This window comes from Melozone crissalis, unplaced genomic scaffold (genome assembly GCF_028551555.1).
Source record: "Melozone crissalis strain CALT ecotype California unplaced genomic scaffold, PUWL_Pcris_2 ptg000013l_1, whole genome shotgun sequence".
Classification (NCBI taxonomy): domain Eukaryota; kingdom Metazoa; phylum Chordata; class Aves; order Passeriformes; family Passerellidae; genus Melozone; species Melozone crissalis.
The window spans coordinates 62254347-62281949 of NW_026535791.1; the positions used below are offsets into that span (position 1 = coordinate 62254347).

At 40.0% G+C, this 27603-nt stretch overlaps 1 protein-coding gene across 1 annotated transcript in view; it reads left to right on the plus strand.

Annotated features, from left to right (window-relative positions):
• The window catches only part of PDK3 (pyruvate dehydrogenase kinase 3), a 50777-nt gene extending 26182 nt beyond the window's left edge, over positions 1 to 24595 (plus strand). The window contains exons 4-11 of the mRNA XM_054272239.1: positions 7358 to 7542; positions 9635 to 9724; positions 12974 to 13051; positions 15176 to 15252; positions 16461 to 16562; positions 17167 to 17277; positions 22344 to 22457; positions 23462 to 24595. Of these exons, the coding sequence (XP_054128214.1) occupies positions 7358 to 7542; positions 9635 to 9724; positions 12974 to 13051; positions 15176 to 15252; positions 16461 to 16562; positions 17167 to 17277; positions 22344 to 22457; positions 23462 to 23605 (901 nt within the window). The 3' untranslated portion in view covers positions 23606 to 24595. The remainder of the gene's footprint in view (positions 1 to 7357; positions 7543 to 9634; positions 9725 to 12973; positions 13052 to 15175; positions 15253 to 16460; positions 16563 to 17166; positions 17278 to 22343; positions 22458 to 23461) is intronic.
• Positions 24596 to 27603: the final 3008 nt, after the last annotated feature.

The window sequence follows — 27603 nt, forward strand, 5'->3', positions numbered from 1 at the left end:
AGAATGTAGGTATCTTAAGTGCTTTTGAACAGTATATTTTGTATTTATGCAGATTGGTAGTTTAAGAAATGGCATGAAATGCTTCCTTCAAGACTGTATTGAGAAAACAACATGGATAGGAGGCTATACTTGCATATCAGATACTTAAGAGTAAAATGTCATTTTAGTATACATTGAGCTTAGTGCTCTATTGTAAATAAAGTATGTTAATACATTAATAGTTCAGAGTTTTTTTCAGTTTGAAAGCATTCTGATGTGTCAGTCATTGTTTTTGTCTAAAAGCTTTTTTAATGGACTTCAATTAGTGTTGTTCACCTACCTCGCTGAGTAACATTACTTGAAAAGAAAGGAAAACTTAGCCAATTTTATTTATCAACAAAATCACATTGAAATTGCCATTAGATTGTTTCCATGAATTGTATATGAATAAAACAGAGAAGAACCCCTCATGTGAGAGCAGCAGGTGCAACACATACGTCAGAGACTTGAAAACAAAACAACTAAAACACAAACACACACACACACACACATACAGACTGGGGTCTGTTATTACCCTGTACCTATTGCAGTCAGCTTTGTTTCAGGGTATTGCTTCTTGCAGGCTTTTGTTCCATTAATTAGCTTTCTTAGGGTAGTTTGTCTTTTGGATTTCTTTCTAAATTCTGAAATCCTGCATGATCAAGAAGTGCTTTAAAGAGAGTTTCATCCAATGTCTTGCTCTGTTTGTGCACCATGCAGCCTGTGTTGTGCAAAAATGGTGTTTTGCCTTCAGCAAACTAATATACATTGTCTTGTTACATTAGGTTAAATAAGGGCTTTGGGAGGTGCTGCATTACAAATGTTGTGCACTTTTGGTTGTGAGCACATTATCTGAGATCTTGACACTTCAGCTTTTGTGTTTCAACCAATACACGTAGGAGAAGCTCAAGTGCAGGAATATGAAGTTCCCTGCATGGCAGAGCTGTAGAAGGAGCTGTATGGATTAGAGACTGACTGAATTGTAGTGCTATTGAACAAGGGGAAAGTAACCATTTACTCAGAGTGAGTACCATTTACTCATTCTGGATATTGCCTCTTAAGAAATTAAAACACTCATGGGCAGTACTGATGTGAAAGGAACAAGACTTAGAGACTTGGATAGTTCCACCTCTGAATGATGCCGAAGGCATTTGTCTAGACTGGCAAGAAAAGATACTGGAGACTCTGGAAGTCTGCATGTGCCACAAAGTAAGGTCACTGTAATAAGGAATAATGGGTTGCTCTAACTGAAGAACTGGAGAATTAAAAAATGTCTGGTTTTTATTAAAGTTGAGAATGTATGCAGGGCAAAAAGTAAAGATTGTAATATTAATGAGAACAGACTGAAGGCTGTAGAGCATCCATTTTAAAAGCTTTTATAAATAGATAGATTTAGTGACATTCTAGGCGTGCTTATTCTGTAGAGGATAAATCAAATCAGTTTTTCAACCACCTCTAGCTGTCACACTTTGTGATTCTGTATTTACATCATCTGCATGTTTGCTGATGACACAGGAATTTCAGTTTGTGACTAGTTTATCGGCAGGCTTTCCTTTATGGGGTTAAGTTACCAAAACTTAGGTGTCTGTTGCCCTTTGAGATGGCATGAGCTGTCCCAAACACCTGAGTGAGCTTGGCAAATGTAACACAGGTCCTTTTAAGCCTGTCATGTCCAGGATGTGTGGGCTGAGGTTGTGGTTTTGTAACTTCTGAAACCATCTTTCAGTATTTAGGTAGCTGAATTTCAGCTTTTTATGAACTTCAGAGGTTCAAGGTAGATCACAATATAATAAATAAAGGCTGATGAGTAGTTCTCTTGGAGATCTAGTTGAGAGTCTCATAATTAACACATCAATTATCTGATTCTACCATATGGATATGGCAGTCCTGATACTGTTTCATGGCAACTGCAAATATTGTTTCCAATGCTCTAAATGAGTATGAGAACAAATATTTCATTATGAAGCAAATATCAATATCATTCAGGACAACTGTTTGTTAAAAGCTTTGAAATCGTGCACTTATTGTATTCTGTGTAATTAAGTACATAAAATAAGTATGCATGGAATTTATTGCTACCTATTGAGGTGAAGTTCAGCTGGGGTCTTTGACAATAAGAGCTGTCTTCTATACTGCATCTGACCTTTGAAAAGACATTAAAACTGTATTATCTGATTAAAAAGCAGATTTGTTCTTTTTGGCAGTATTGGATAGACTAAGATTAGAAAGTCAGATTTACTTTTCTGTTCTGGGATGTCATCTATACCTAACTTAGTGAAGCCTATGCCATTTAATTGCATATTGAGCTGCAATTAGACTTTTAAAAATATTCTTTACAAACTGTGTCTTTCAAAAATACTCTTAACTATGTCCATATTTATCTTAGGATACCACCGATAAATCTAACAAATTTCTCAACTCCTGTGTCAGTATTCCATGTTGCTGCTACCTAGCCATATCCTGATTTCATGTCTTGTGGTCAGAAGCCCGTCAGGAAGTATCAGGAATGCTGCTTTTCACTGGGGAAAACCCCCACATTTCTGAGATAATTTAAGTTTGCATAGAAGTTTTCTGTTCTCTTCTGATTGCATATATCATTACATATGGAATTGGAACCTTTATCTAGGACTTTTAAGTCCTAGAAGACACTTTGTTAAGTGTCTTTAGGGATGCATAAATAGGAATAGTTCTTTTCTTTAACCAGATTGATTTGCTTAAAGAAAAACCTGGCAGATTATAAGGTTTGTCTGGTCCTTTGGACCAAAGCCCCTTTTGCAGGCAGTAGCTGTGGGGTATCTCTGAGTACCAAGAGCAGCCTGTGAGGGGTTGGAGCAGCTCCATCTCTTGGCTCCTTTCTGCTGTCCTGTTCCCGTGTGGAACAGCCTCTAGAACAGCACATTTTACATGTTAATGTTACAGGGTATATGGCCTATAGTACAGAAGACCCAGCCTTGCATCCTTTGGTCACTGAATGCCCATCCTTGTCCAAGGATATCAGGTGATTTAGGCATTTCATGATGTCTCCCATCCCTTCTCCCTTAACTAGTGTCACAGGATGTGAATCTTGCCTGGGTGGAAGTGACTTTGTTCCAGTGCCATTGCAGCAGCTTCTGTTTGGAGCTGAACATCATCCATGCCTGTCCACCTCAGACACTTAAGAAACATGAAGAATAACAGGGCAGTTGATTTTTAGAAATTTAAGAATGCCTTGTTGGACTTCCTGTCAGCTGAGGTGAACATTTCTGTTCTGGCTAATCAGGGTAACAGTAGCAGAGGAGAGAAGGGGAGCTAAACTGATCACTCAGGGAGGTTGGGTATCCACAGATGTGCTCTATCAATGTTGGCAGTAGTTCTTCAATTACTGCTTTCTCAAATGGTGCAATGCTTTTATCAGTTGAACAGAAAACTGTCCCCTGACTATTTGTGGTTTTATCTCTGCTTGTCTGGGGAGCCTGCTGTGGTGTTGTCAGAGTTTGGGCTCTCTTGCTGGGGAAACCATTTTCTGTATTAATGTTATGGTACTATAGATGTCATGCATGTACTGGCACAGCTGTGTGTGAGGCCACACAGTGAGTGAATTGGGAAATGGATGTAGTGGAAGAATAGCCCACTTTGAGCTCTGTGCTCCCTAAAATGTTGGTGTGGCCAGCAAAGGCAGCAGTGCCCCTGCAGTGGTGAGGGTGAGAGGTTACAGGAGTTGGGGCAGAGCCTAAACTAAAGCTGATTGTCAGAGTGGCCCAACTCCTCTCTGCTCCTAGTGTATGAATTGGGCAGATGGATGTTCATGAGTTTTATCTTTTTATGAATGTTGGACGAAATCCTTTGAAGAGATTTTTTTCCATTGGCATTGTTCTAATGAAGTGTTTCAGTTTCTCTGTTGGTTAGCAAACCTTATGAAGCCCCCATGCAGCATTGCCACATTCCTGTCACTGTCAGTAGTACGGGCATTTGTAAAATGGTAGGTTACTTTTACCTTTTTGATAACACAGATATCTTTTTTAGCTGTAGAGGGGTCAGGTGGAAGTTTTTCTGCAGTTCTGCCAAACAGTGTGATAACAGGAGCCCTAAGATAAGGTGTCCACGCTTGGTGAAGGGTGCAACGAGGCAGAAGTGTTGGGAATTTCCCAAGGTGTCACTGTCCAGTAAACACACAGGTTTAAGCTGTGTTTCAAAAATGGAAGGGTTTGTAAAACATACTGTTCACATGTGCTCTCAAAGGACATTTAGTGCAGCCTCTACACCCCCGGGTTTCTCTGCTGGTTTTTCTCTTTGTGGCGCTCTCAAGGGAGGGTTGTGGGGGAGTGTCCTGGAGCTGGCAGCCACTGAGGTCCTCCGCTGCCAGCGTGTCTGAGATAACGTGCACAAGGAACTTGGTAAACAAGAACCTTCCTCTCTGCAGAGCTGCAGTTAAAATAGTGGCTCTGTAAGCAGTTTGAGCCAAGTAAATATTGGAGTGCATCTGATTAAGGAGGTGCCGTTTTGTTACTGTTACATAAAGTGAAATGCTGCTTTAATTAGTTGTGAACTTTGGAAGTAGATATACTTTCTAGTAGGGAAATCTTTCAGAGTGTGAACTTTTACCTCTTTGTTGTGATATTCAGCTGCCAGTTAGCACTGATTCAAAAAAAAGCAGCCATTGAGAAAAACCTCAGACCATTGCATTTGTTACATTTAAAGGGGTTTTTACTCTACTCATCACTTCTGTGCATTTCATGTTTCAGGTAATATTATCTATAAGAGACACTAAAAAATTCCCTTTGTCTTCAAATTGGCTTTTTTATGCTTGTTTTCTTGTACTGTAATGATGGGTTAAAACAGAATAATATATATAGGTTATTAGGAAGTTAATTAATGAATGTCACAACACAAGCTGTTTCTTGTATTTGCAGAATTTTTTAGCCTTCATTTATTTAACACCTGTGGTAATGCTTTAAGTATTCTTTTGTTAATGCAGAAACCACTGAAGCTCACTTAACTAAAGTAGCTTCTGATTAATAATTTCTCATTTGTTGAACCAACTGCATTATTTATTCTTTGTGGTTTTGAAAATACACAGAATTGTGAACAGAAAATGTAATTGGTAAAAAATTTTCAGAGCTGTTCTGGAGTATTCCTAGTTAATCCCATAAACAGTTTAAAATTCCTTGATACGGTGTCCCACAGTTTGAGTACAGTAAAAGCTTTGTGGCCTTTGGGGGTGTAGCAGGTAGAGGGACTGTAAGGAATGAGTGTTAAGGTTAAGGAGGTATATTCTGATTTCTGCTCTGCCACTTTGAGATTTGCCTGTATTCCTCTTGTATTTGCTCCTTTAAAAACATCTGCTTAGTAGAAACATGAGTGAACTCATTTATCTTGGAAGATGGAACAGGAACTCTCATATCAGTGCAATAATCAGGCATTCCTTTTTTATAAATTTTGTTTTATGCTGACTAAGCTTCAGCTATGATTTTGCTGGTCTGCAGCAGATAAACCTAAGCCCTTTGCCCTTTGGCATGCTGTGTGCATTGAAGCACTTTTGTAGTGGGATATCAGTGAACAATTTGCCCTCTTGGCATCAGGTATATATTTTGGATAGTGGAGGTATTTAAAAACAAATAGCAGAGCAAACAACAGTCAGGAGAGAGTGTTGTCAGTTGTGTTTCAGATGTGACTGTAAACATTGCCTCCAGCTCTGCCCTTTGCTAGGGCCTTGCTGCTCAGAAACAGAGAAGCAGCGCAAGTACAGCAGGCACCAGGCTCTGACATCCCCTCTCAGAGGTAACCCATCCCACAGAGCCAGGACTCAATAAACACATAAAGTCTATAAACCTTTTAAGCATTCAATGCTCTAAACTGCCCAGTCAGCAAGACTGGTAAGTAAGAGAACAGTCATTCTGTACTGTGATGGTATTTAGAATGGGGAATTAGGCAGATAAAACTTCCCCTTTTTTATGCAACAGAGTAGTGTTGAAAGAGTGCTGAACTATTTGTTAACACACAGGCAAAAACTGCTAGCTAGACTTAGGATCAGGAAAAAACTAGTGAAAAGGGATCCTGCATTCCTTTGCAGGTGGCAGTGTAGGGTGGGAGAAATTACCTTAAAAGTGTATCACTTGTTAAAAATGGTATTAAAAAATTACTGTCTTGACTAAGTGGTGCTGAAAAGGAAGAAAAGATCTTACTTATATGTGGTGACCAATAACTGGTCTTTTTTACTTTTTGTGGTCTTTGTTCTTTCCCTTGCTCATTTGCAGGGGGATTGGACTAGATGACCTTTCAATGATTTCTGTGATTCTTTCATTAGCAGGTGTATGGTCTACTTTTGATAAAAATAAAATACATTCATTTTCAGTATTTGTTATAAATCTACAAAGAATGTTCTATTGATTTTTTTTTTGAAAGCTCTACTCTCTGTAGAGTTGCAGATGCAGGCATAGTTTAAGAAGTGTTTCAGCTCTGCTTTCTTTGGAAAGCTGCATTTCACCATTTGTACTTTCTATAACAGCATTATATAAACACTGTGGTGTTAACATTAATTTAATATTGGACAATGTAGCAGAATTAACTAGTACTGCTTTTTCATGTGTCCTCTTTAGAAAGCTATTAATAATTGATATTTCAAGTATGTAGGGGTTTGCATATGGGGAAAAAAGGATGAGCACAGTGAAGATCACAGGTGTTGAGCAGCCTCGGCAGGAGAAACAGAAATCCTCCGAGCTGTGTCAAAGGAAACGCTTGTTAAAAGCGATGGGGGTGTTCTCTAAAAGCTGCCGGGCTCCGGACGAGAGCTCCGTTGTATTCGCTCTGCCATCCAGTGGTGGCAGAGCAAACTGAACAGGACTCACACAATTACCTGTCCTGAGATTCTAACTTAGCCCACGAGATGGAAGGTGAAGGAAATGCATTCAAAATTCACTGCATGGGTTGAGGTGTTGGGAAGAAAACACAAATTTTTCAAAGGAAATAATAAAGGATGGTCAGGTTTTTTCCTCTGAGTTTCCTTTCGAGTCTCTCAGCTACTGTTAGGAGTTGCAGGGGATGGGAGTTATGGTAGTGCATGTGATTGTGGTGAAAGAGAATCTTTTGCTATCCATCAATGTTCAAGAGAGATTAATTTAATTTCAATGAATATTTGTGGGAGAAATAACTTATTTGGGGCTCTAAATGCTTCACAGGTCTTGTGAGTGAGAGGGTGAGCAAATATTTCTTTATAAATAGGCTTGTTTAGGTACTATATTTTTGTATTTTCCCTCTGATATTTGTTACTGACTGGGAGGCATAGTAAACAGATAATATGGTTATGCTGTTGTTGAGTTTAATTATATTTCTAACAATCTATTTCTAATTTTGTTTCCTCCAGCTTTTTAGATGTTTTAATTAAAGTCAGGAACAGACACAATGACGTGGTTCCAACCATGGCACAAGGGGTGATTGAGTACAAGGAAAAGTATGGCTTTGATCCATTTGTTAGCAGTAACATCCAGTATTTCCTAGATAGATTCTACACCAACCGCATCTCTTTCCGTATGCTTATTAACCAGCACAGTAAGTAATTGCTTTTCTCTTCCTTGGAAACTCAGTTATTGCTTGTAAACCTGAAGATGAAGTTTTGTTTTGTATTTTTTTTTTCCTTACTCATGACTGTTCTGTGCTAATTGGGGCAAAAGAGCTACTGGCAGCTGGTTGATTTGGTACAATGATCAGAAATTATTCCAAAACACCAGTGTGCTTTCTTTTGGAGCTGTCAGTCTTTGTAAGTGTGGCTGTTGCTTTTTAGTCTCACTGGCTGAGATGGCTTGTGAAGTGATCCATAAAGTATTTTTAGGGAGCAGTAGAGTGGCTGTATCTTCTGCTCACAAAGCTTTCAACATAGTTTGTAGAGCTCATTTATTTCATAATGAAATGCAAAGATGCCCTAAATTTTGAATAGGCTAGGTGCTATACATCTGTTTTTTCCGGCAAGTTATCTAGACTTTCTTGCCTTCTAAAGAGGGTTGAGTATTTCTAACTGGAGTTTTAAATTATATCTTGTCTTCCCTTACTTCCTGTTTATTATTTATGGATAAATGCTGGAATTAGTCATCCTTTGTCATCAGATTCTGTTTCATTTATTGTTACTAATAAACTCACTTTTTTATATTCATATTACAGAGTGAAGGGAGTTACTTGCACAGCTCCTATTAACCAGCATGTGCAACCATGCAGAAAGTGATCTGTGTAAAGTTAAGGACAGTCTTCTGATCTGCTTTAGTGTGTCTTGTGCTTTTTAGCTCTAGAGCTTCATTCTCTGCTCAGTGTTTTGCTTTTCTGAGCTCTTAGAAATTGTTGTATGCTGCAGACAATGCAGAGGCTGGAGTATGAGGTGTTTTACTACAAGTTGTGTGTCTTTCCAGTAACCTTTCATGTGACTAACAAATGCCTTGCTGTGTGTGTAGAGATAACTTGGATGTGGCAAAGCATAGAAAATGAGAGAAATGTACAGCTTTTTCTTTACTTGCACCTGGGCAGAGAAGTGACAGACATAAAACCAAGTTAAAAGGTTTTCAAAGAAGAATTCTAGCAATAGAGTACAAACATTGTCTTAATATAATTCTTGGGCTGAGTGCTACTGTAATTTGCAGTAATCCCAAAATATTAAACTTGATTCATTGAACTGAACTAGCTTTTCCTGTGGATCCTCCTCTTTAACTGGTTGGAGCTTAGAACTGCTTGTAGCTGCTTGAAGTTTAGTTAACCTTGTATAATGTCTGTGTGTTAGCAGTGTTAGTGCTCTGTCTGTGATGGCAAATACTCATCTTGAAGCACTGAAGAAAAAGATAATTGGAAAGCAGAATGCAAATCCAGGTTTTTGCATGGTTTGCATTTCTGTTCCCACATTCCTGGCAGACTGTTTGTTTCCTCCAGAACTGTTCTGCAGGACACAGAGCCTGGGTTGAGCTTGCTGTGCCCAGGGTAGGAAAAGCTTTCAGAGCTAGACTTCTGCTCACCTCATGCTGCACCTGCTTCATGTCAGAGCTCACTAACTTGCTAAAATGGCAGAACATCACTCCTGAAATAAAGTACAAAACCTTTCTACTTCTTTGGGAGTTTTCTTTAAACTCTTGGTGAAGGGTCTGGTGAGTGTCAGACCCTTGTACAGAGAGGGAGTGGGGATCATACTGCTGAGATCCAGGGAGTGGAGTGAGGGAGACCTCTGTGCCAGCTGTGAAATTGCAGCTTAGGTGAGTGTAAAAGGCTTCGGATGATGCCTTACAGTTCCACAGCCCTTTGTACTGTAATGTTTTCATTGTTGTGAGTGCTTCTGTCCTGACATAACAGTATGAATGGAGTGGTTTGCATTTTAATTTTATCTAATTTTTTATAATCTGCTTTGAAATGCAGGTTTTCACCTTAACCCTCCCACATCATGAATTCTGTTTTAACTAGTCTTGACTGTAAAAACTGAAAATAAAAAAAAGGGAGGGAAGATGAGCAGTTAGACAAGTTGTCTTCTTAAGTGAGGATTCTGGCAATTTGCTGGAGTATCTTTTTACAAAATGATGCAATATCCAGTAAATCCCAGATGCCATCAGATTCCAACTTTCTAGCATGCATCAAGGGTAATAAATAATTTACTACCATTTCTTTTTTGTTTTAGCACTTCTGTTTGGTGGAGATATTAATCCTGCTCATCCCAAGCATATTGGAAGTATTGATCCTAATTGTGATGTGGCAGAGGTGGTTAAAGGTAAGATGGAGTTAATATTTTTGTTACTGAAATCCCCTAACTTAAAATATTCAGAAATATTTTGTTGAGATAAAAGAAACTGAAGGTGATTTAAATCCATTTCTTCTTTTCTTATTTTATTAAATGAAAGTTCTGCTCACAATAAACCCCTGGGCTTATTGAGACTTTCTAATGTCTTCATTATTGAGAGAAGAGAAGCTTTTGGTTTGTTAACAGAACTAAGAACACTATTTGATTTTTAATAGCTTTAATCTGTGCTTTGAAATATCAGATGAAGTGTCTAAATGTTTTGTTAAACTTTAGATGTTTTCTTCCTGTAATACTTAGAAGCAGGTTCCCATGTACTGCTTTTGTATCACATGCTGGTATTACAGAAAACTAAGAGTAAGTGAAATTTCAATTTTGTTTAGTTAGGCCTTTTAGTAAAATGTCCTCAGGTGTGCAGATATGCCAGTGAAACTCCACATTGCTCTGTCACCTGGTCACACACAGCCTGTTCTGTCTCCTGCAGAGGACATGGATGTGATGGCTGTACCTGAGCTGGCACAGTCACAGTGCAGCTCCTGTTTGCTCTGAGTTGTCAGTGTTTACCTGCATTCAGGTACACATGAGGCAATGCCTCCTGCTTCAGGAACATCTCCATGGAGGGTTCACACTCTGGGTGTGTCTGTTTGCAAATGCAGGTCCTGCTGTAGGAGAGAGTTCCAGGGTCTGTCCTTTGCTGCTGTTTGTGCAGCTGCAAAGAGGGGCAGAATGTGTTTTTTCCCCTTCACTTTCTCTCAGCCTTTGGTGAAGTGAGAGGGAAACCTTTCTTATCTCAAAGTCTGACCTGCATGATAGCTCACTTTGTAATGCTTTTTACAGCTCTTACAGCTTTTTTCTACCCCTTCTTAGCTCCTAAGATGGCCTTTTTCATCAGTTTTTTTCTTTTGATTGACCTTATTCCACTTTGGCCTCAGCACTTTATATGTTATAGCCATGTTGTTTATTTAGCTTTGCCTTCTATTAGCAATATTTGAATCAATTTGGATCATCAGATTCACAGTTGCTGCCTTTGACAGGGGAGTGCACAGTGTCAGAAGGTGCTAAGTCCAGTTTTCAAACAAGTAGCTGAAATAGATCATCCACAGCACTGACCAGTGTCCAGTGTTGCCTTTCAGAGAAGCAAAATGGCCTTAAAGACAGGGGCTGTATAGTCCTGTCCAGGTGATTGAGGCCTTTTCTGTGTAGAATTGGTGGAAGGATTAATTTGTGTTCTGTATGCTGTGCTAGCCCCCAGATGTCCTGGTTCACAGGCAGCATTCTGAGCAGTATATCAGTTAAAATGTTGCTTTTGGTACTGTATGTTGCAGTTATAAGCCCTGTGTGCCCTTCAGACAATGTAGAAATGATTTAAACAACCACATCTCGCTTCAAGCGGCTGCACCAAGTGCTGTGTCTGTGCTGCCTGAGGTGGCTCTGTCTTGCTGACTGTCCTGCAGTGAGACTTTTGAGCTGACAGTGAATTCAGGGTTTTTTCTGGAGCCATTCATTTCATGCCAGTAGACAGGATTTTAGATTTAGATCTCTCACTGCTATTGCTACTTAATCTCCACCCACACCATGAAGCATGCTTTGAACTTCACAGTCTCTTCCAGTCATAGGACTCTGCCAGAGAGCTGGCTTTTAGAGGAAGATGAAATGTTAGACTGCACTTAAGTGTTTGACCCAGATTTGCTAAGAAAACAATGAGAAATCTTTCAAATACAGAATTACAGAATGGGTCAGGTTGGAAGGGAGCACAGCAAATCCTGTGGTCCAACCTTCCTCCCTGCTCAAGCAGGGCCATCCGAGAGCACAAGGCGCAGGATTGTACCCAGGTGGTTCTTGAACATCTCCAGTGAAGGAGATTCCAAACTCTCTATGGGCAATCTGTGCCAGTGCTTGTTCCCTGCAGAAGGAGGAAATTCTTCCTCATGTTCAGGTGGAACTTCCTGTGCATCAATTTCTGCCTCTGGTGCTATTGCTCAGCATCACAGAAAAGAGCCTCCAAAGGGCTCCATCCTCTTGGCACCTCCCCTGCAGAAACTTTTAAACAGTGATGGGCTTCCCTCAGTTGTCTCTTCTCAAGGCTAAGCAGGCCCAGCTCCCTCAGACTTTCCTCATAAGAGAGATGTTCAGTCTCTTCATCCTTGTTTCCCTTCACTGGACCTGCTCCAGAAATCTCTGTCTGTCTTGTGCTGAGGAGCCCAGAGCTGGACCCAGCCCTCCAGACAGGCCTCACTGGGCTGGGTGGAGGGGCAGGATCCCCTCCCTGCCCTGCTGGCCCTGCTGTCCCTAATGCACCCCAGGATCCATTGGCCCTCTCGGCCCCAGGGCACTGCTGCTCATGGACAGCTCATTGTCCATGGGACCCCAGGCCCTTCTCTGCGGAGCTGCTTTCCAGCAGGGCACCCCCAGCCTGTGCTGCTGCCTGGGCTGGTCCTTCCCCAGTGCAGGGCCCTGCATTTGCCTTGTCTGAATCCCAGACCATTCCTCTGCCCATCTCTCCAGCCTGTCAGGGCCCTTCTGAAGGGCTGCCCAGCTCTGGGGGTACTGGCCACTCCTGCCAGCTCTGGGTCTGCCGGGAGCTCACTGAGGAGGCCCCTGCCCCTTCCTGCAAGTCACTGATGAATAAGTTAAACAATATTGCCTGGTAGTGAACCTTAGGGGGCACCCCTAGGGACAAAGGGTAACTTACACTTTCTGCCTGTGTTTCAACAATACATAAAGCCTGACTTGGCTATGGGGTTGTCATTTTTGGTTCAGTGGGAAGAAATGAAGAATCTTCTCCAACTTTTCCTCCAAGAGACCTTGAAAATTAAGTACTGTAAATAGTATTTTGTTTGGAGAATCTGAATTTGTGGCTGTAATCTCATCCTTTTTTTATTTTAGATGGAAAGAACAAGTATTAAACTGTGATTAGGAAATAAAAAGTAAGTCGATTTTATGGTCAGCCTAAGATTACATCCTTCTGGTTTTAAGCCCTAAACAAAGAAGAAAAATAGCTTCTCTCCAGTACTGTGCTCTTCTTTGTAGAGCTTTAGATAGAGTTTTCCCTTTCCTGACAACTGGGCTATGAGTGTAGAGAGAAAAAGGGATTAGATTTCAGCTTCATCCTTGCAAACTGGTGCTCAAAGTGAGTGTTCTGTTTGTGGTCCTTCACAGGGAGGATGGACACTGCTGGTCACTAGATTTTGATAAATCAGTGTTTGTTCTGTTGTTTTGTAGATGCTTATGAAACAGCTAAGATGTTATGTGAACAGTACTATACAGTGGCACCTGATCTGGAAGTTGAAGAATTCAATGGTAATTATGAAATTAATTTAACTGATGTGTGTAAGAAAATGCATTTCTGGTATCTGTGGTTCTTAGTTTTGTTATTTAATTGTAAGTTATAATTTGAGCTATGCAGTTACTTTTGTTCTAATGTGTCTATTTGGGCACCTGAACTGTAGTTTATCATCATGATGTGCACTTCTTTGTGCTGAAAGCAGAGCTCTATCTGCTAAATTCACTACCACTTTAAAGAAAATAAACCAAGACTCCTCATAACTGAGAGGGAAACATGCCTGCCTTCTGATATTCTAGCAGAGCTGAAACTTGTTTTATTCTGAAATGTACTTAGGAGCCCATGAATTCCCCTGGCACTCTCAACACAGTAGTGAGCCCTTCTGTGTAAGATGGCAAAATTGGGAATTTTATTAGGTAGTCTGTGCTTTAAATCCTATCATAAACCTCTCACTTGGAAATCTGTTTAAAATTGATTGCAGAGATGATAATTGGATGACACCAAACTGATGAGACAGGCTGGGTCAGCATATTGACTGCTTTTTGTTCATTATTTTATTGACAAAAGGGAGCTTATTTGGTTTTTATTTAAAAAAAAATTCCTGAGTGATCCTCTCCCAGATTTTGGACAGCAGCCAAACATAAGACTGAGATGGTTCCAAACTTCAGCAGAATAATTGCAAAAGTCTCAGAAATAGGTAACACTCAGTGGGAGAGTGTGATACTTGGAATGTGTATTGCTCACAGTACTACTGAGCAGTGTAGAAATATTTCTCTGCCCAAGGTGATGCTGTCAGCAATGATGCATTGCCACCCATCTCTCCCTAAAACAAAGGACCCAACCTTCCCCTTTTAAACTGAGTGATTCTACGGATAAAAGTACTGAGTGTTGCAGCAGAGGAATCAATCAATGCAAAATTCATCTGAAGGCATAAGTAAAAAGATCCAGCAGTAGAGAAAGCAGGCTGCTGGAGCTAAAAAAAAAAAAAAAGTGAATAAAGAATTACATGTTTCCTTTAAATCAGCTTCTTATCAATATGAGGAAAGCAGCTTTGCAAATTACCTTGCCAGAGCAACAATGACTCATTTTCTATCTCTGTGCCTCAGACAAGTGTGAGTCAGTTTGCCTTGGTTTCAGTGAAGCATAAGGGAATGGGAGTATGGACAGACAAAAATAACAGAATAAAATACCAAGTTGCCTTGCAGAGCATTGTTTTGGTCTTCTCCTTTTCCTAGGAGTTTTCATTACCATGTTTCTTAAAATAATGACTGGGATTGTTACCAGCCCTCAGTGCCAAAAGGAATGAAGTTGACTCCAGTCAAGTTCTTTGTGCGTATTTAAATCTTCCTGGAATTTATGAAGCAGACAGTTTGAGACTTCCCTTCAGTCTGAACTGCTGCTCAGTCTGACTCTCTGTAACTGCATAATTTAATGCCAGTAGATGCTTGAATGTTCAGGGATGACTTCATCTTCAGCCCCAAAAGTGGAATGTATTAAATGCAGCTGTATTATTTCCTGCCCAATCAATCAGTGAGCACTCTGGTGCTCAGACCTGTGCCAAGCCATGCCCCTCTGCTGGAACACTCACAGTGGGACAGCAGTGCACAGACAGTTCAGTGATGGTTTGGAATATGGAAGCTGAAATATTGTTTGAAGTATAATTGCAAATTTTTGTGAATACTTTTATTTTGTGTGTTTTAATGAAGGGAAAATATGGAGTTGATTTTAGAATATTTAAACAGTGGGTTTTTCTTTACTTTAAGAATCTTTCTGTGCAACAAATATTGTGCTTAAATAGTATGTGAGCATGTGAAAGTTTCCCACTTAAGTAGGAATGTTTTCTTGGTTAGTGTACATTGTTGTAGGAAACCAGCCATTGCTTAGTGAAGTTTTGTATATATACAAGGTCTGCTGACTGGATGGATTTGAAGATCATAATTATAATGTGTTCTTTCAGGTGATAGCAGTGACTAAAATTTATGGTTTTACTTCATGGAACTAATTTTGCCCTGGGAGAAATAGAACATGCTTACATACTTGTCTGTGCTTACATATTTGTGTTTTTCTGGTAAACAGCAATGCTACAAAATACTGTCCTGAAGAAAAATTATTTGATGTTTTTATTTCTCTTTTTTTTTTAGCTAAAGCTCCAAACAAGCCTATTCAAGTAGTCTATGTACCTTCTCATTTGTTTCATATGTTATTTGAATTATTCAAGGTAGGTTGCACTTGCTGTTATTTGGGGGAATTTTGTGACCTTATTACTATTGAAATTGTGATTCCTTTCAGTTACTACTCTTAAATATTATTTCAATTTTCCTTTCTTAAGCTTATTCTTAAGTTTCCAACATTCTTCAGTTGTTTAAAAGCCAGACTTAAGCCCCTGTCTTATGACCCTGTGTACCTAAAACCTGCCTGTTTTCCCACTTCTCCTGTTGTGCTTTTGTAGTTTTTTTGATTAACTTAGAACACTCATGACAGCCTGGGTTTGCAGTGATGGAATATTCATAACATTGCAGTTTTTATGAGCTTGCTTCTTTATTGAATATTTGAGGACTAGGATCAGTGATCCCAGCCTATTTGAGGTTAGGATCAATGTATTTATTGTGAAAACAGGCCCTGTATCTTTGAATAGTGTAGGTGACATGCTTTGTTCTGGTTTTATGTTTTCTGAATAATTGGAACAAGAGTGCAAGTGGAACATGTGAGAGCTGCTATATCATTTGAAAGAAGAGAGGAGGTCTCCAGGTGGTGCAGCTGAACACCAGAAATTGAGAGGAAAACTTGTATTTGGCCAGAGAGAAACTTTTTCAAAGTACTGTTTTTTTGGGGTTTGATTTCTGAAATTTGTCAACTATGTTCATTGAAGTCTTCTCCCATTTTGTAATTTGTAACATTAGTTTTGGAGCAGAACAGATGAGAATTTGTACAGTACACATGAGTATGTTTTTGGTCCAAGTTGTGAAACAGGCTGAAGCCAGTAAATTGTAGCTGTAAGAACTGAGACTGGCACTGCAAACTCTTAACATGAAGTCAGATTGACAGATGGTAACTTGCACATGACCCAGGCTGAGAAAATCAAAACTGGCCTTCTGTGGTGAATGTCACCATTGGTGTGGTGATGATGGAGGTGAAGGATGTTCTCATCCTGTGGATATATTTACTTGATTTCACACAGGACCAAAAAACAGTCTTGCTTTCTTTTTTCTGACTATATCCAATAAATGAAAGGTATGTATAATAAGTTGTAATGTAAAAATTTAACTGGGCAGTTCATTGAATTTGTGTTAAACACAGGCTTTTCTATCTTGTACACAGCTGTAGGACAGAGTAGGTGCTACACAATAAATTCAAGTTCTAATTTGTCAGAAAAACCTTATATGTTAAAGTTAGAATCAAAGAGACTGTGTTTTCCTTTATCTTCAGAATTCAATGAGAGCCACAGTGGAATTGCATGAAGGTAAGAAAGAAGCCTATCCATCGATCAAAACCTTAGTCACTTTGGGGAAAGAAGATCTGTCTATTAAGGTAAATGCCTAAAAACAATACACATTGCAAACCTGCTAGGTTTAGAGTAGAATGACTTTTAATTTGAAAAAGCAAATTCATTATTGTATCACCTGCTTCATGTTCATGAGAACAGAATGTTTTCAGTTGGGAAGGACCTACAAGGAGCATCTTGTCCAACTGCCTGACCACTTCAGGGCTGGCCAATAGCCAAAGCACATTTGTTAGGGGCAGTGTCCAAGTGCATCGTGGTCACTGACAGACCTGGGCCATTGACCATCTCTCCAGGAAAGCCGTTCTGCTCTTTCACTGCCCTCCCCATGCAGAAATGCTTCCTGATGTCCACTCTAAACCTCCCCTGATTGCAACTTTGAACTGTTCCCACGTGTCCCATCACTGGATCCAGGGAGATGGGATCAGCACCTCCCTGCCAGTTCCCCTCCTCAGGAGGCTGTAGACCATGGCAAGGTCACTCCCAGCCTACTTTTCTCCAAACCAGGCAGCCCCAAAGTCCCTAACTGCTCCTCTAGTTAATTCCTAAAGTAATTTAGATAATGCTTTCTTGGTGTTTTGTGGATTTTTTTCAGAACCTAATGTTTAAAACTCTTCAATTTTCATTCCTCAGATAAGTGACAAAGGTGGAGGTGTACCTCTAAGAAAAATAGACAGATTGTTTAACTACATGTACTCAACAGCACCCAGGCCCAGTCTGGAGCCCTCGAGGGCTGTGCCTTTGGTAAGCAATTGCAATATGTATTTAAATGTCCCTTTGCAATACTTTGATTTTACAGTACAGCAATATGTATTTAAATGTCCCTTTACAATACTCTGATTGCCCTTCACTGCAATCTGCTGGATCAGGTTTTCCGTTGAGGAAATGCTTTATCATTAGCAAATCTTTCCAGGTAGAACAGGAGAAAATGAATTCTGTTATCATCACTTAGTCTATGGAATAGAAAATTACTTTGTTTTGTCTTGATATTACATTCTTGGAAACAAGCTTTAAAAATCTGCACAAGCACAGTATTTTCACAGGTTAATGGGCAGGATCATTAGTGCTATATTACTGAGCAGGTGAATGACCTAATGACTTCCTCTTTGATGTATAAATTACTCTTAATCTAAGTTTCCTATCATAAATGGATTAAAAAGCTGGCCCACACTGCTCAGCACTTGAGAAGCACCTTCTGGCAATGCACAAGCTTATACTGAAGCTTGAAAATCATTTTTGTTGACGTTATGGACTTAAACACATTAAAAAAATTCAAAATACTGCATATGGTATGAACATATTTGGTATATTCCTATTTAATTGGAAATATCTTCTGTGATACTCCTTTCTCAGATGCATCAGGGCCATATTTCAAATAAAAAAATACTTCCCCATAGTTTCTTTCAGGCAGGGAAATTATTTCACTGGTGAATGTGTAGATTCTTCTAGCAAGCATGTTTTTAAAAAAAATATTAAAATACTATTTCTAAATTGTTTTATTAAATTCCATATTGGCTTATTGTGATAAAAATTGTAAAGCTACTGTTCCACTTGACTGGTTTCAGTAAGTGGATTAATACAGGTGCTGTGTTTTGCCTCTTCTGATGTCTGTGGCTGCTGATGCAATCCTTTTTCTCTAAGCCTGTTGAGAAGTTGATTCTCTAAGAAATTACCTTTCCCCGCTTAGGAACATTCTCATCTAGCATGTTCCTGATTAGTTGGGTTTTTTCTCCCCTGCTGATTTTTCTGTGCTTCAAGTGCTTTCAGATGGATAATGGGGCAGGGTATGGAATCATTAAGAATGATCATTAAGATCATTAAGAATGGAAGTGACCTCCCAGGATCAAGCCCAACCTTTGACCAAGCACCACCATGTGAATTTAGGCCCAGCACCAAGTGCCATGTCCAGTTGTTTCCTGAATGCTTCCAGGGATGGTGACTCACTCCAGTACCCCCCTGGCCAGCCAGTTTCAATTCTTGACAATCCCTTCAGTGAAGAAATTCTTCCTGATGTCCAACCTGAACATCCCTGGCACAGCCTGGGGCTGTTCCCTCTTGTCCGTGTGACTATTTTGGACATAAAATATTTAACAGTAAACTCAGGGTAAAATCACTTCAGAGTGACTCAGAGGTAATAAAGTTCCTCTGAGCTTATGAGCAGAAGGTGTTTATGGTGCTGCCTTGATCCACAGTGGGTACCCCATTGTGGCATGGCAGTGCATTGCATGGGTTTGTCCCTTTGCTCTGTGGGAGATGTGAAACCCAATCCTGTGTCTGCACTGACTTGGTACTGATCCTTCACAGCTCCTACCTCTGCAGCACATCTCAGTCTCATGTTTCAAACTTCTGCTTTTTCATAGAAAATCTTGAATGTGGTGAGAGGCAACAGGCCTTAATTCAAATATAAGCTTTTTTCTTTGTCACAAATGGTAGAATCTCTCTTGATGCATAATCTGCCTTTGTTCTGTCTCACTTTTGATCAGCAATTTACCCTATCAGTCTGCAAGGATTTCCTGAAACTCATTCTCAGGATAAACTTACACCTTGATTACCAGTTGTATTCACTATTAAACTGTCTCTTCCTTTGTAGCTCTGATTGTAAAATGTGTTCATCTTACACCTGACACAATTCTTTTTTCCTTTTTTTCAGTCCATCTTTAGCAATGCATTGCTATATTTACTTCCTCATCTTCAAAACTGCTTACTTTGATTCTGTGGCATTTATCTTTGCTATTCTTCTGTATCCCATTTTCAGGTTTTATTTTCCTTTCCCAGTCTGTGCCACTGTAGTCAAACTTACAGAGGATCCCCCTCTCTTATGAGTCTGGCAGCTTTTGCCTGTGAGTCTGACCAGTGCCTGCACAAGACTGAGAGTTGAGAAAAGCTGTTCAGCTCTGTTATTTCTATGTATGTGCAGAAAGAAAAAAGTCATAAACCCTGAGTCTGTGCCAATTCTTGCCACTAACAGGAACAAGGACTTAGCAGTGAAGTTTGACATGTTATATATTATGGCCCAGATCCAGTTATAAAAACAATTATGCAGTGCTTTGTATGTCAACCTGGAAATAAAAATCCTTCAGAACCTTCAGAAAGGTTCCACATAAATCCTCTTTGATGTCCATGCAGAAGGAGTCTCTTTAGTGACAAAGACCAAACCACTAAAGAATTATAGTGCTGCAGAAGGCTGGAAATGTGTCGTCTTTGACTTAGGTAATACTCTAAGCTAAGCTGGGGTAAAATGTAAACAGACATATTTTTCTGTTCTAACATTTTTCCCGTTGTTATATGATCCCCTGTCTAGTTTATGAAACATTCATGGAATTGGGCAGTTGGAAGAGAGTTATCCTTCTCTTGATTGGGGAAAATTTTTTGCTCCCTGTCATTGCAAATGTTGTTTAAATCCTGCTGAGAAACCTTGTTACCATGGCAGCCTTCAGATTCTAGTGGGTTTGAGGTTCATCTGCACTGCACAGAGTACAGATTAAACACATGGTCTACTACCCATGGATAGTGGGTTTTCTTAGGGAATTTAATGGTACTCTGTCTGACAGCATTTGTTTATAGTAGGAGAAATGTGGCTTAAATTAGTTTTAATTAAAATCTGTCAATGCTAGTAACACAGAAATGTAATAACTTGCATTTTGTTTAATGCATACCATAACATTTAATGATAAATTTGCTCTAAGGAGTTTTCCTTTCTCAAGGCAGATGTGCCATCACAGACTGTTCTGTCCCCTAGGTCAAGCACAGATCTATGTAGTGAACACCTCTTGTTAATTCTCTTGCACAGTAGACCCTTGGCAAGGCCAGGATTTAACAAGGTACCCATCTGGGGTCTCTTATCTCAAATTCTTGAAGTTACCTTGTTTGGACAGCACCCTGAAGGCAGAGCACACAGAGCTGACAGGAGATGTGTGAGAGGGCTGTGTGAAATAGTGATGTGGGCTAGCACAGAGCATAAAGGAACAGGAGACAAACAGAATTGGCTTTTAAGGAGGGGAAAGTTCTGGAGTGAGGCAAGTATAAAATGTTTTCAGTATTGTTTGATACTGCTCTTTACTTGAGCTGATCTTTGGGGTATGGACTGTCCAAAAGTTGCCTTTTGGCTGCTGTGCTTTATGACTTCTGTAATATATTTATTGTCCAGTCTCCAGAGGAGGAATCAGCTTTTATTTTTTTTTTTAGTTCTTTCTAAGGCAGCCAAATAAATTTTTTAGAGGTTAAGAAAGAAATCTCTGAAGTTTCAAGGCCAGATGTTTGAAAGTGATGCATGTGTCTCTAGTGGGAGATGAAATTTCTCTTTGAGAAATTTAAAACATGATGTTGGGAAAAGTGCAGCTAAACAACTGTTTTAACTCTGTTAAGGGACACTAATGGCTATGACAGGCAGTGGGAAAAGGGCATATTTGGCATTTTGTCCAGAAGAACTAAGTGAGCAACTGTAAACCAATTTAATATTAAATTTAGAATTCTGTAAAAACAAGGGCAAAGTGACCTAAAGATATTGTAGTAGATGACAGCAAGAGAATTTGTGATGGACACTGTAGTACAAGTTCTTTAATGTTCACTTTTCCCTCAAGGGACATCTTATAAAGTGATACCACATATTAGCTGTACATAATGCTTGCAAATCCTTCTCCTTAGCATTCTTTTTTTGGTATAATTTTAGGCCTTTGTTTATAAAATTCAGAGTATGTTTATCACTTTCTATCAGGTTGCTTTTGTAGAAATATTATTGTGGAATGAATTTATTGGTTTTCTGAAAGCTTCAAGTGTTTATTTTTTCTCATAGTCCACCCATACTACCTTGCCTTTTATATGTTGGGGGATTTTTTCCCAAATGCTTGGAATAGTTTCTTTATTGCACTGGATAGTCCTGAAAAATTCAGATGAGATTTGGATGCATAACCAGCCACTGTGGTTTCTCAGCACACAGCCAGTCATCTGAAAGTTGTGTTGTGCAAAATCTTACTCCCTGGCTCCAGTGAGAGAGACTTGGAGGGTTTTCTTAGAGCTTTTCTGACAAGGGAGGGTTGGAAGAGGTGCCATGTGATTGATCTTGCAGGCATGGTTACGAATATTGGTTTTGTCAATTTAAAATCTAAACTTTTCACCCATCAAGTCCATTATGCTTTGAAAATTATGTGGATTGTACTGCATCTCAGTTCTCAGGAGATCACTCAGTGCTGTGGAATCCTGATCTTTGTTAAACAGAGAGGATAATTTGCCTTCTGTCAGTCTGTGTGTTCGTCTGCAGGACTCTGCTGATCTCTGTGGCACTGGGGCATCAGCAGTCATTTAATAGTGTGACCCAGAGGAGGTAGACAGGAGTTGTCTCTGGCTTTCTTGTGTAGTCTCCTAAGTCTGGAGACATTTGAGAGAACAATTACAGGCTTGGGGGAGAAACAATCTGCTGTCAGAACTCTGATGTTTTCCAAAGAAAGAATGCAATGGTCAGCAATGGTCCTCACAGTGAGGAGGCTGTGCAGAGCACTGGTTTGCTTTGCTGGTTGCTGGCAGCATGTCTGGTACCTGCCTGCCTCTCAGGAACAAGACAGATGGACAAGGGGCTTCTAGCAAAGGACTCAGCCCTTTTTGTACCAAAAATTAATGCACAGGAAAAAGAGTTTGCTCAAAAGGCTGAATATGTCCATATAGAGTATAAGCTGAGAAATAAAGGAAAGCTTCAAAAAGAATTTGATACAAATCTAGTATTTAGGTATCCTCTCTTTTGTAAATTATTGCAGAGATCTGTTGCATTTTTTTGAACTTTTCATCATGTTTTGACTTTTGTTCTCTTGTTTTTGCAGGCTGGGTTTGGCTATGGATTGCCAATTTCCCGTCTGTATGCAAGGTACTTTCAAGGTGACCTTAAACTCTACTCAATGGAGGGCGTGGGTACAGATGCTGTTATTTATTTGAAGGTATGAATTTCACCCTTTTTTAAACTAGTAATGCAGTGCAGGTTGTTTGTAGCAGGTTCTCTTCACTCTTCAGCTTGTTTTCAAATTTCTTTTTGCTATCTTTGACACTTTTACCTAAATCAGTTACATAAAATCCTAAACCCCAAGATTATATATAGTAATCTAGCACTAACACTTGTTAGTTTGGCTTTTTTTCAGTCCCTGTGTTGGATTGTTGCATTTTGTTAATCTGTCATAAGTAGTGAATCTTCCAAGAACTGTGATAAGAGATAATTTTAGTTAATGCTTTTTGATTCTAAGTTTTGTCACAATAGAAATGACAAGGCTATTGGCCAGCTCCTGAGTAGTAAATGTGTTCTATTCTATGCAGTTCTTGATGCAATAGACTGTATTGATCCTGTTGGCATTTTTTGAGACAGCCCAGGCTGCTCAGGGGCTAAAGGTTGACACTGCTGAATTCCATCAGGGAGTTAAAAAGAACAGAGTGTGTAGGTGTGGAGGTTGTTGGCTTTGCACTGTCACTGTGCCCTGCTGTATATAGCAAGTGAGTTGTGGACTCCTGTGCTTCTGATGAGTTTGATCCTCTGCATGTGTGTGTGTAGGAAAACTGGCTGGCCTTTCTCAGAGGAAAAAGGTGGCCCAGGGCACTGAGCAGGTCAGTGTGCTGGCAGAGGGGAAGTGTTGGAGTGGCTGTCTGCTTTATGGCAGTGACAAATCTCACTAAAATGTTTCTGACCAAAAGTCTATTTCTTGCCATCTGTGTAGACACCAGTCCCTGGAAAGAAGGGAAGTATTTTTCAATGCTATTACTTTCTTTTAACTTTGACTGGGACTTTGAGTATAACTGGAGCTGGTAGTCACAGCTCAAGTATTTTCAAAGTCATGCTGTGACATGTAACACTGTGACACTTGTTGAGTGCAGAAGTTGTAACTGCAGAACTCCCAGAGTATCACCTTGCTCTGTATCTCCAGGGATGCCTGACCTTGCTTTTGTTTTTCCACAGGCCCTTTCAAGTGAATCATTTGAAAGACTTCCTGTTTTTAATAAGTCAGCCTGGCGGCACTACAAGACCACCCCTGAAGCAGATGACTGGAGCAATCCCAGCAGTGAACCAAGGGATGCTTCTAAATACAAAGCCAATCGATAATTTGCCACCTTTTGTCTCTGTTGGAGATGACCTCTGCATTCAGTATAAAGTCTCTGCTTTGTTCCAAAATCCTTCAAACCACAGTAGCTAATTACTTCCAAACCAAGACCTGATCAGGGCATTGAAAAATACTAAGAACAAAGTGATGGTTGGGACTTGCAGGAAGGCACTGAGCACGTTGGTATGTGAATCCTGTGTACTTCACCAGAATATGCTTGGTTGCTTCAGTCGTGCATTGACAAAAGGGATTGCACTGTGATTGCACTTAGGAACACAATGTTGTAACAAAAAGATACTATTTGAAGTGGCCAATTCTTGTTCCAATGTAAGGATTGGCAAGGTGTGCAGAACCCCTGAGTGGTGAATAGTATCTTGCACAGCAATGTGGTGTAAGAGAAAAATTCTGACATAGTTCAACGTGTGCTTCATGCAGCATTTGTATTGCACAGTGTCACCCCTAAGAGAAAATCCCTTTGAGCTCTTCAGATCTTATCTCTAGTGAGTTTATAAATGCATAGTTCTAAAAAGGGTTGTGCAGCTTTAAACTGATGCTTTCTCCAAATTCCCAAAGCCATTTGTCATGTGCATACAAAAGTTGTGTTGTTATAAGACGGTAGGACTTCCACTCCTTGGTATGCACCTTAATGATTTTCTTGACACAGAAATGCATTTCTATGCATTTTTCCTTGTTTTGAGGAAAGCTCCTAAGTAGTTAGATCATCTCTTCATACAAGAAATTCTGTCAATACAGGGGCAGGGGGTAATTCAAGTTCCTATTTGCTTATCATTTTAGGGGAAGTGGGGAGGGGAGAGAAATGCTGAGAGGCCAGACAGCCAGTCATACAAATGAATTTGCCTTAAGAGTGTTGGTTGTTTGAAACCTGATTAGTTTAAAACCTGTAAATAGTTTGCAAAGTTATTTATACATTCAATGTCTGACTGCAGTCTGGTAATCTGAATTTGTAGTGTATATAAAGATGTTGTACACCAGCCTTTGGAACATGTTATTGGTCTAAGTACATGAAACTGGAAATACAGTAGAAATGGGAGGGACAAAATGTGGCCAGTACCTGATTTAAGTTAAAAAATATCAAAGATGAAAAAAATCCAAGTATTTTTCCCTTACATTTATCATAAGGGTCATTCCTTACTATTAGAAAACTGTTCTTCACAAAGTCTTTGCCAAATGCTGTTTCTGATACTATGGCCTTTCAGAAAAACCTGTGAAATTTAGAAGCTCTGGTGATACATTAGCTGTGGCAATAAAGAAGATGAGTTGTAAGCAGCTCTGATGCACCCTCAATTTCTCTTAAGTGTTTTGATATTTTTTGGAAAGATAATAGAGATTTTAGCATGGAAAAATGAAATTTGTTTACTAAAATTGTGGGGGAACTGTCCCTTTTGTCCTCCCAGTATTTATTTTTATAAAGAACTGATTTATTAGGGAAATGCTGAGAAATTCCTAGGTATTTTAAAAAGAGAAAAAGAATCTTAGTTTGACTTTACAATAGTACTTTGCACTTCACGGCACATCTCACTGAAGGATTATAAAGTGCTTTGAGCAATAAACTCCATAGAGCCCCACTTGTGAGCAGTTGAAGTTCTTGCCTTGCCTGTTGCAGTGAGTTCCAGACCTGTGTGCCAGGGCTGAGCTGCCAGGGCTGAGCTGCCAGGGCTGTTCCTCACACAGGGGTGGCATCAGGCCCCCATGGGGCCCTGGCTCCTGCTGTCCATGGGCTGCTGCCCTTGCCTTGGATCAGGGGCAGCTGTGAAGGCTCTCCCCGTGCTCAGCTGGGCAGTGCTGCCCTCAGAGCCCCCCAGAGCCCCCTCTGCCAGGGGCAGGAGGAGGAGGGGGCTGATGGGGCTCCCCTGATCCCAAACTGGGCTTGCTGGGGCCTGGCCAGAGGATCCTGGCAGGGCACAGTGAGGGTGTGACACCTGTGGCCTCCAGAGCAGCTCCTTGCAGGCACTGCTGCAGAGAAGGCAGCTGCTTATTCAAGCAATACAGCTGTGGTGAAACCAGGGCAATGGTTTGACTGAAACACTGGTTGCGAATCACATCTACTAAAATTCAGTCATTTCTCTTCTGCCCCCACCTGTAACTTCATACTGTTTCTTAAATTATTTCAAGTTGTGTGTGTTTTATAGTAATTGCAAGTCACATCTACTAAAATTCAGTCATTTGCAAGTCACATCTACTAAAATTCAGTCATTTCTCTTCTGCCCCCACCTGTAACTTCACACTGTTTTTTAAATTATTTCAAGTTGTGTCTGTTTCATAGTAATTGCAGAGGAGATTTTACTTAAAGATAGAAACCTGTGATGAAACTAATATTTCCTTGGTTGCATGTGGTCAGTTTTTTATAGAACATTACCCAAAACATTCCAAGGAATGAGGTAGTCTACATAAGAAACTCGAGTTTCAGCTTTTTGTAGAAATTGCATTTTGAAGTGTAAAGCCTGACCTGGTACTTGCTTTTGGCTCTCTCCTACATGATGAGGAGAGGGAGCAGAAAGCAAAGGAAGGATGCTGACACACTGGACTTGTTTCCATGGTGGCCATGGGATGTAAACCCTGGAAACTGAACAAAAGCTGAAGTTACTGTGGAGGGTGTTGTGCTGTGTGAGTGATGTCACTTGATCCACAAGAACAGCTGGCTGCTTGCAGGACTGGGGTGCTCCAGTACCTGAAAACTGAACTCCCCTGAAATGGCACCCATTTCCAAGAACCCTGAGCTTGTACAAACACCTCAAAACAGCTGGAGCACAAGGAATTCATTTTCTTTCCATTCCCCAAGGTCTTTATGGGGGCATTACAATGAACACAAGAGAACTTTTCTTCTCTCCAGCCCTGCCCAGGCAGCCTGTGCTTTAGTGGCAGCCCAGGTGTGCCATCAGTTGTTCCCCACTCACTGTCCTTAGGCCGTGTTTCTACAAAGAGGTTTTAGTCTGAAAACTGTTTTAGGAAGCAGCAACAGCAGACCTTCAATTAAGGGAGGGTTTTTCAATAGCTGTGCCTGAAAAATGAGCATGGGTGGGTTCTTAATATGGCTGGTTTAACTACAGATACTGATTTTTTTTTTTCAGTTACTTACACCTTTGATTGGAATCTCTTATAATAACTATGTTTTAATATCTTGGGGCTGTTAATTCCAAACTTTCTGATGATACACAATTTTTATGAATTTCAGAGTTATGGCCTGCTGATGTCTTTGCAACCTGCTCGTCTTGACTTACAGGACACAGAAATACAAAAAAGTTTTCAGTGAAATGTTCCTTACCTGTTGTGTTTATGATTAACAAACTAAATGAGACATGTTTGCTCTTTGATTCTTCCTGAGAATTTACAAACAACTTCTGTATGTCATAGTGTAACAAATAGTTTACTTTTTGTCCATTGTGCATTTTTCTGGTGTATGTGTCTTGAATGTAATTTTATTAATCCTCTGCCTAGTTTAATATCAATAGAAGTGTCTCCAAGTAATGTACATATGCTCCCTGCTTTTCTAGGCTTTGCTTCCAGGCAACAAGGGGTCTTTCAGAGAAAAATTCAGAAGATACCAAACTGCTTCTTTTGCAACTCAGGTGCAGTCTTTGCCTGTGTAATTGACTATGATGACCTAGGAGAGCACAGAGAAATCTTTGTCCTGCTGCAGTCTGTGCTACCTCCTGGGCAGTGTTTAAAGCAGGTCCATTGGCACATGCTTAAAGAACATGGATATTAATTGCAGTGTTCTTGGAAAACTCAGGCTACTTTTTGGCCATGAAAGGCTGCATTTACTGCTACATCTGGGTAGTACTGTCTTTTTTTTTTTGTCCTCAGTAGCATTTGCTTTGAAAGAGCTGCTCCCTTTTTCCAAGAAGTGAGCAAGAGTGATCTTCAGTGCAATCTCCTGTTCACCTCCACCCAGACATCGTATTTAAGGTGATACCTTGACCTCACTGACATGGAAGAGGTTTCCTCCCTCCTCACCTTACTAATGGGTACCTCTGGATCC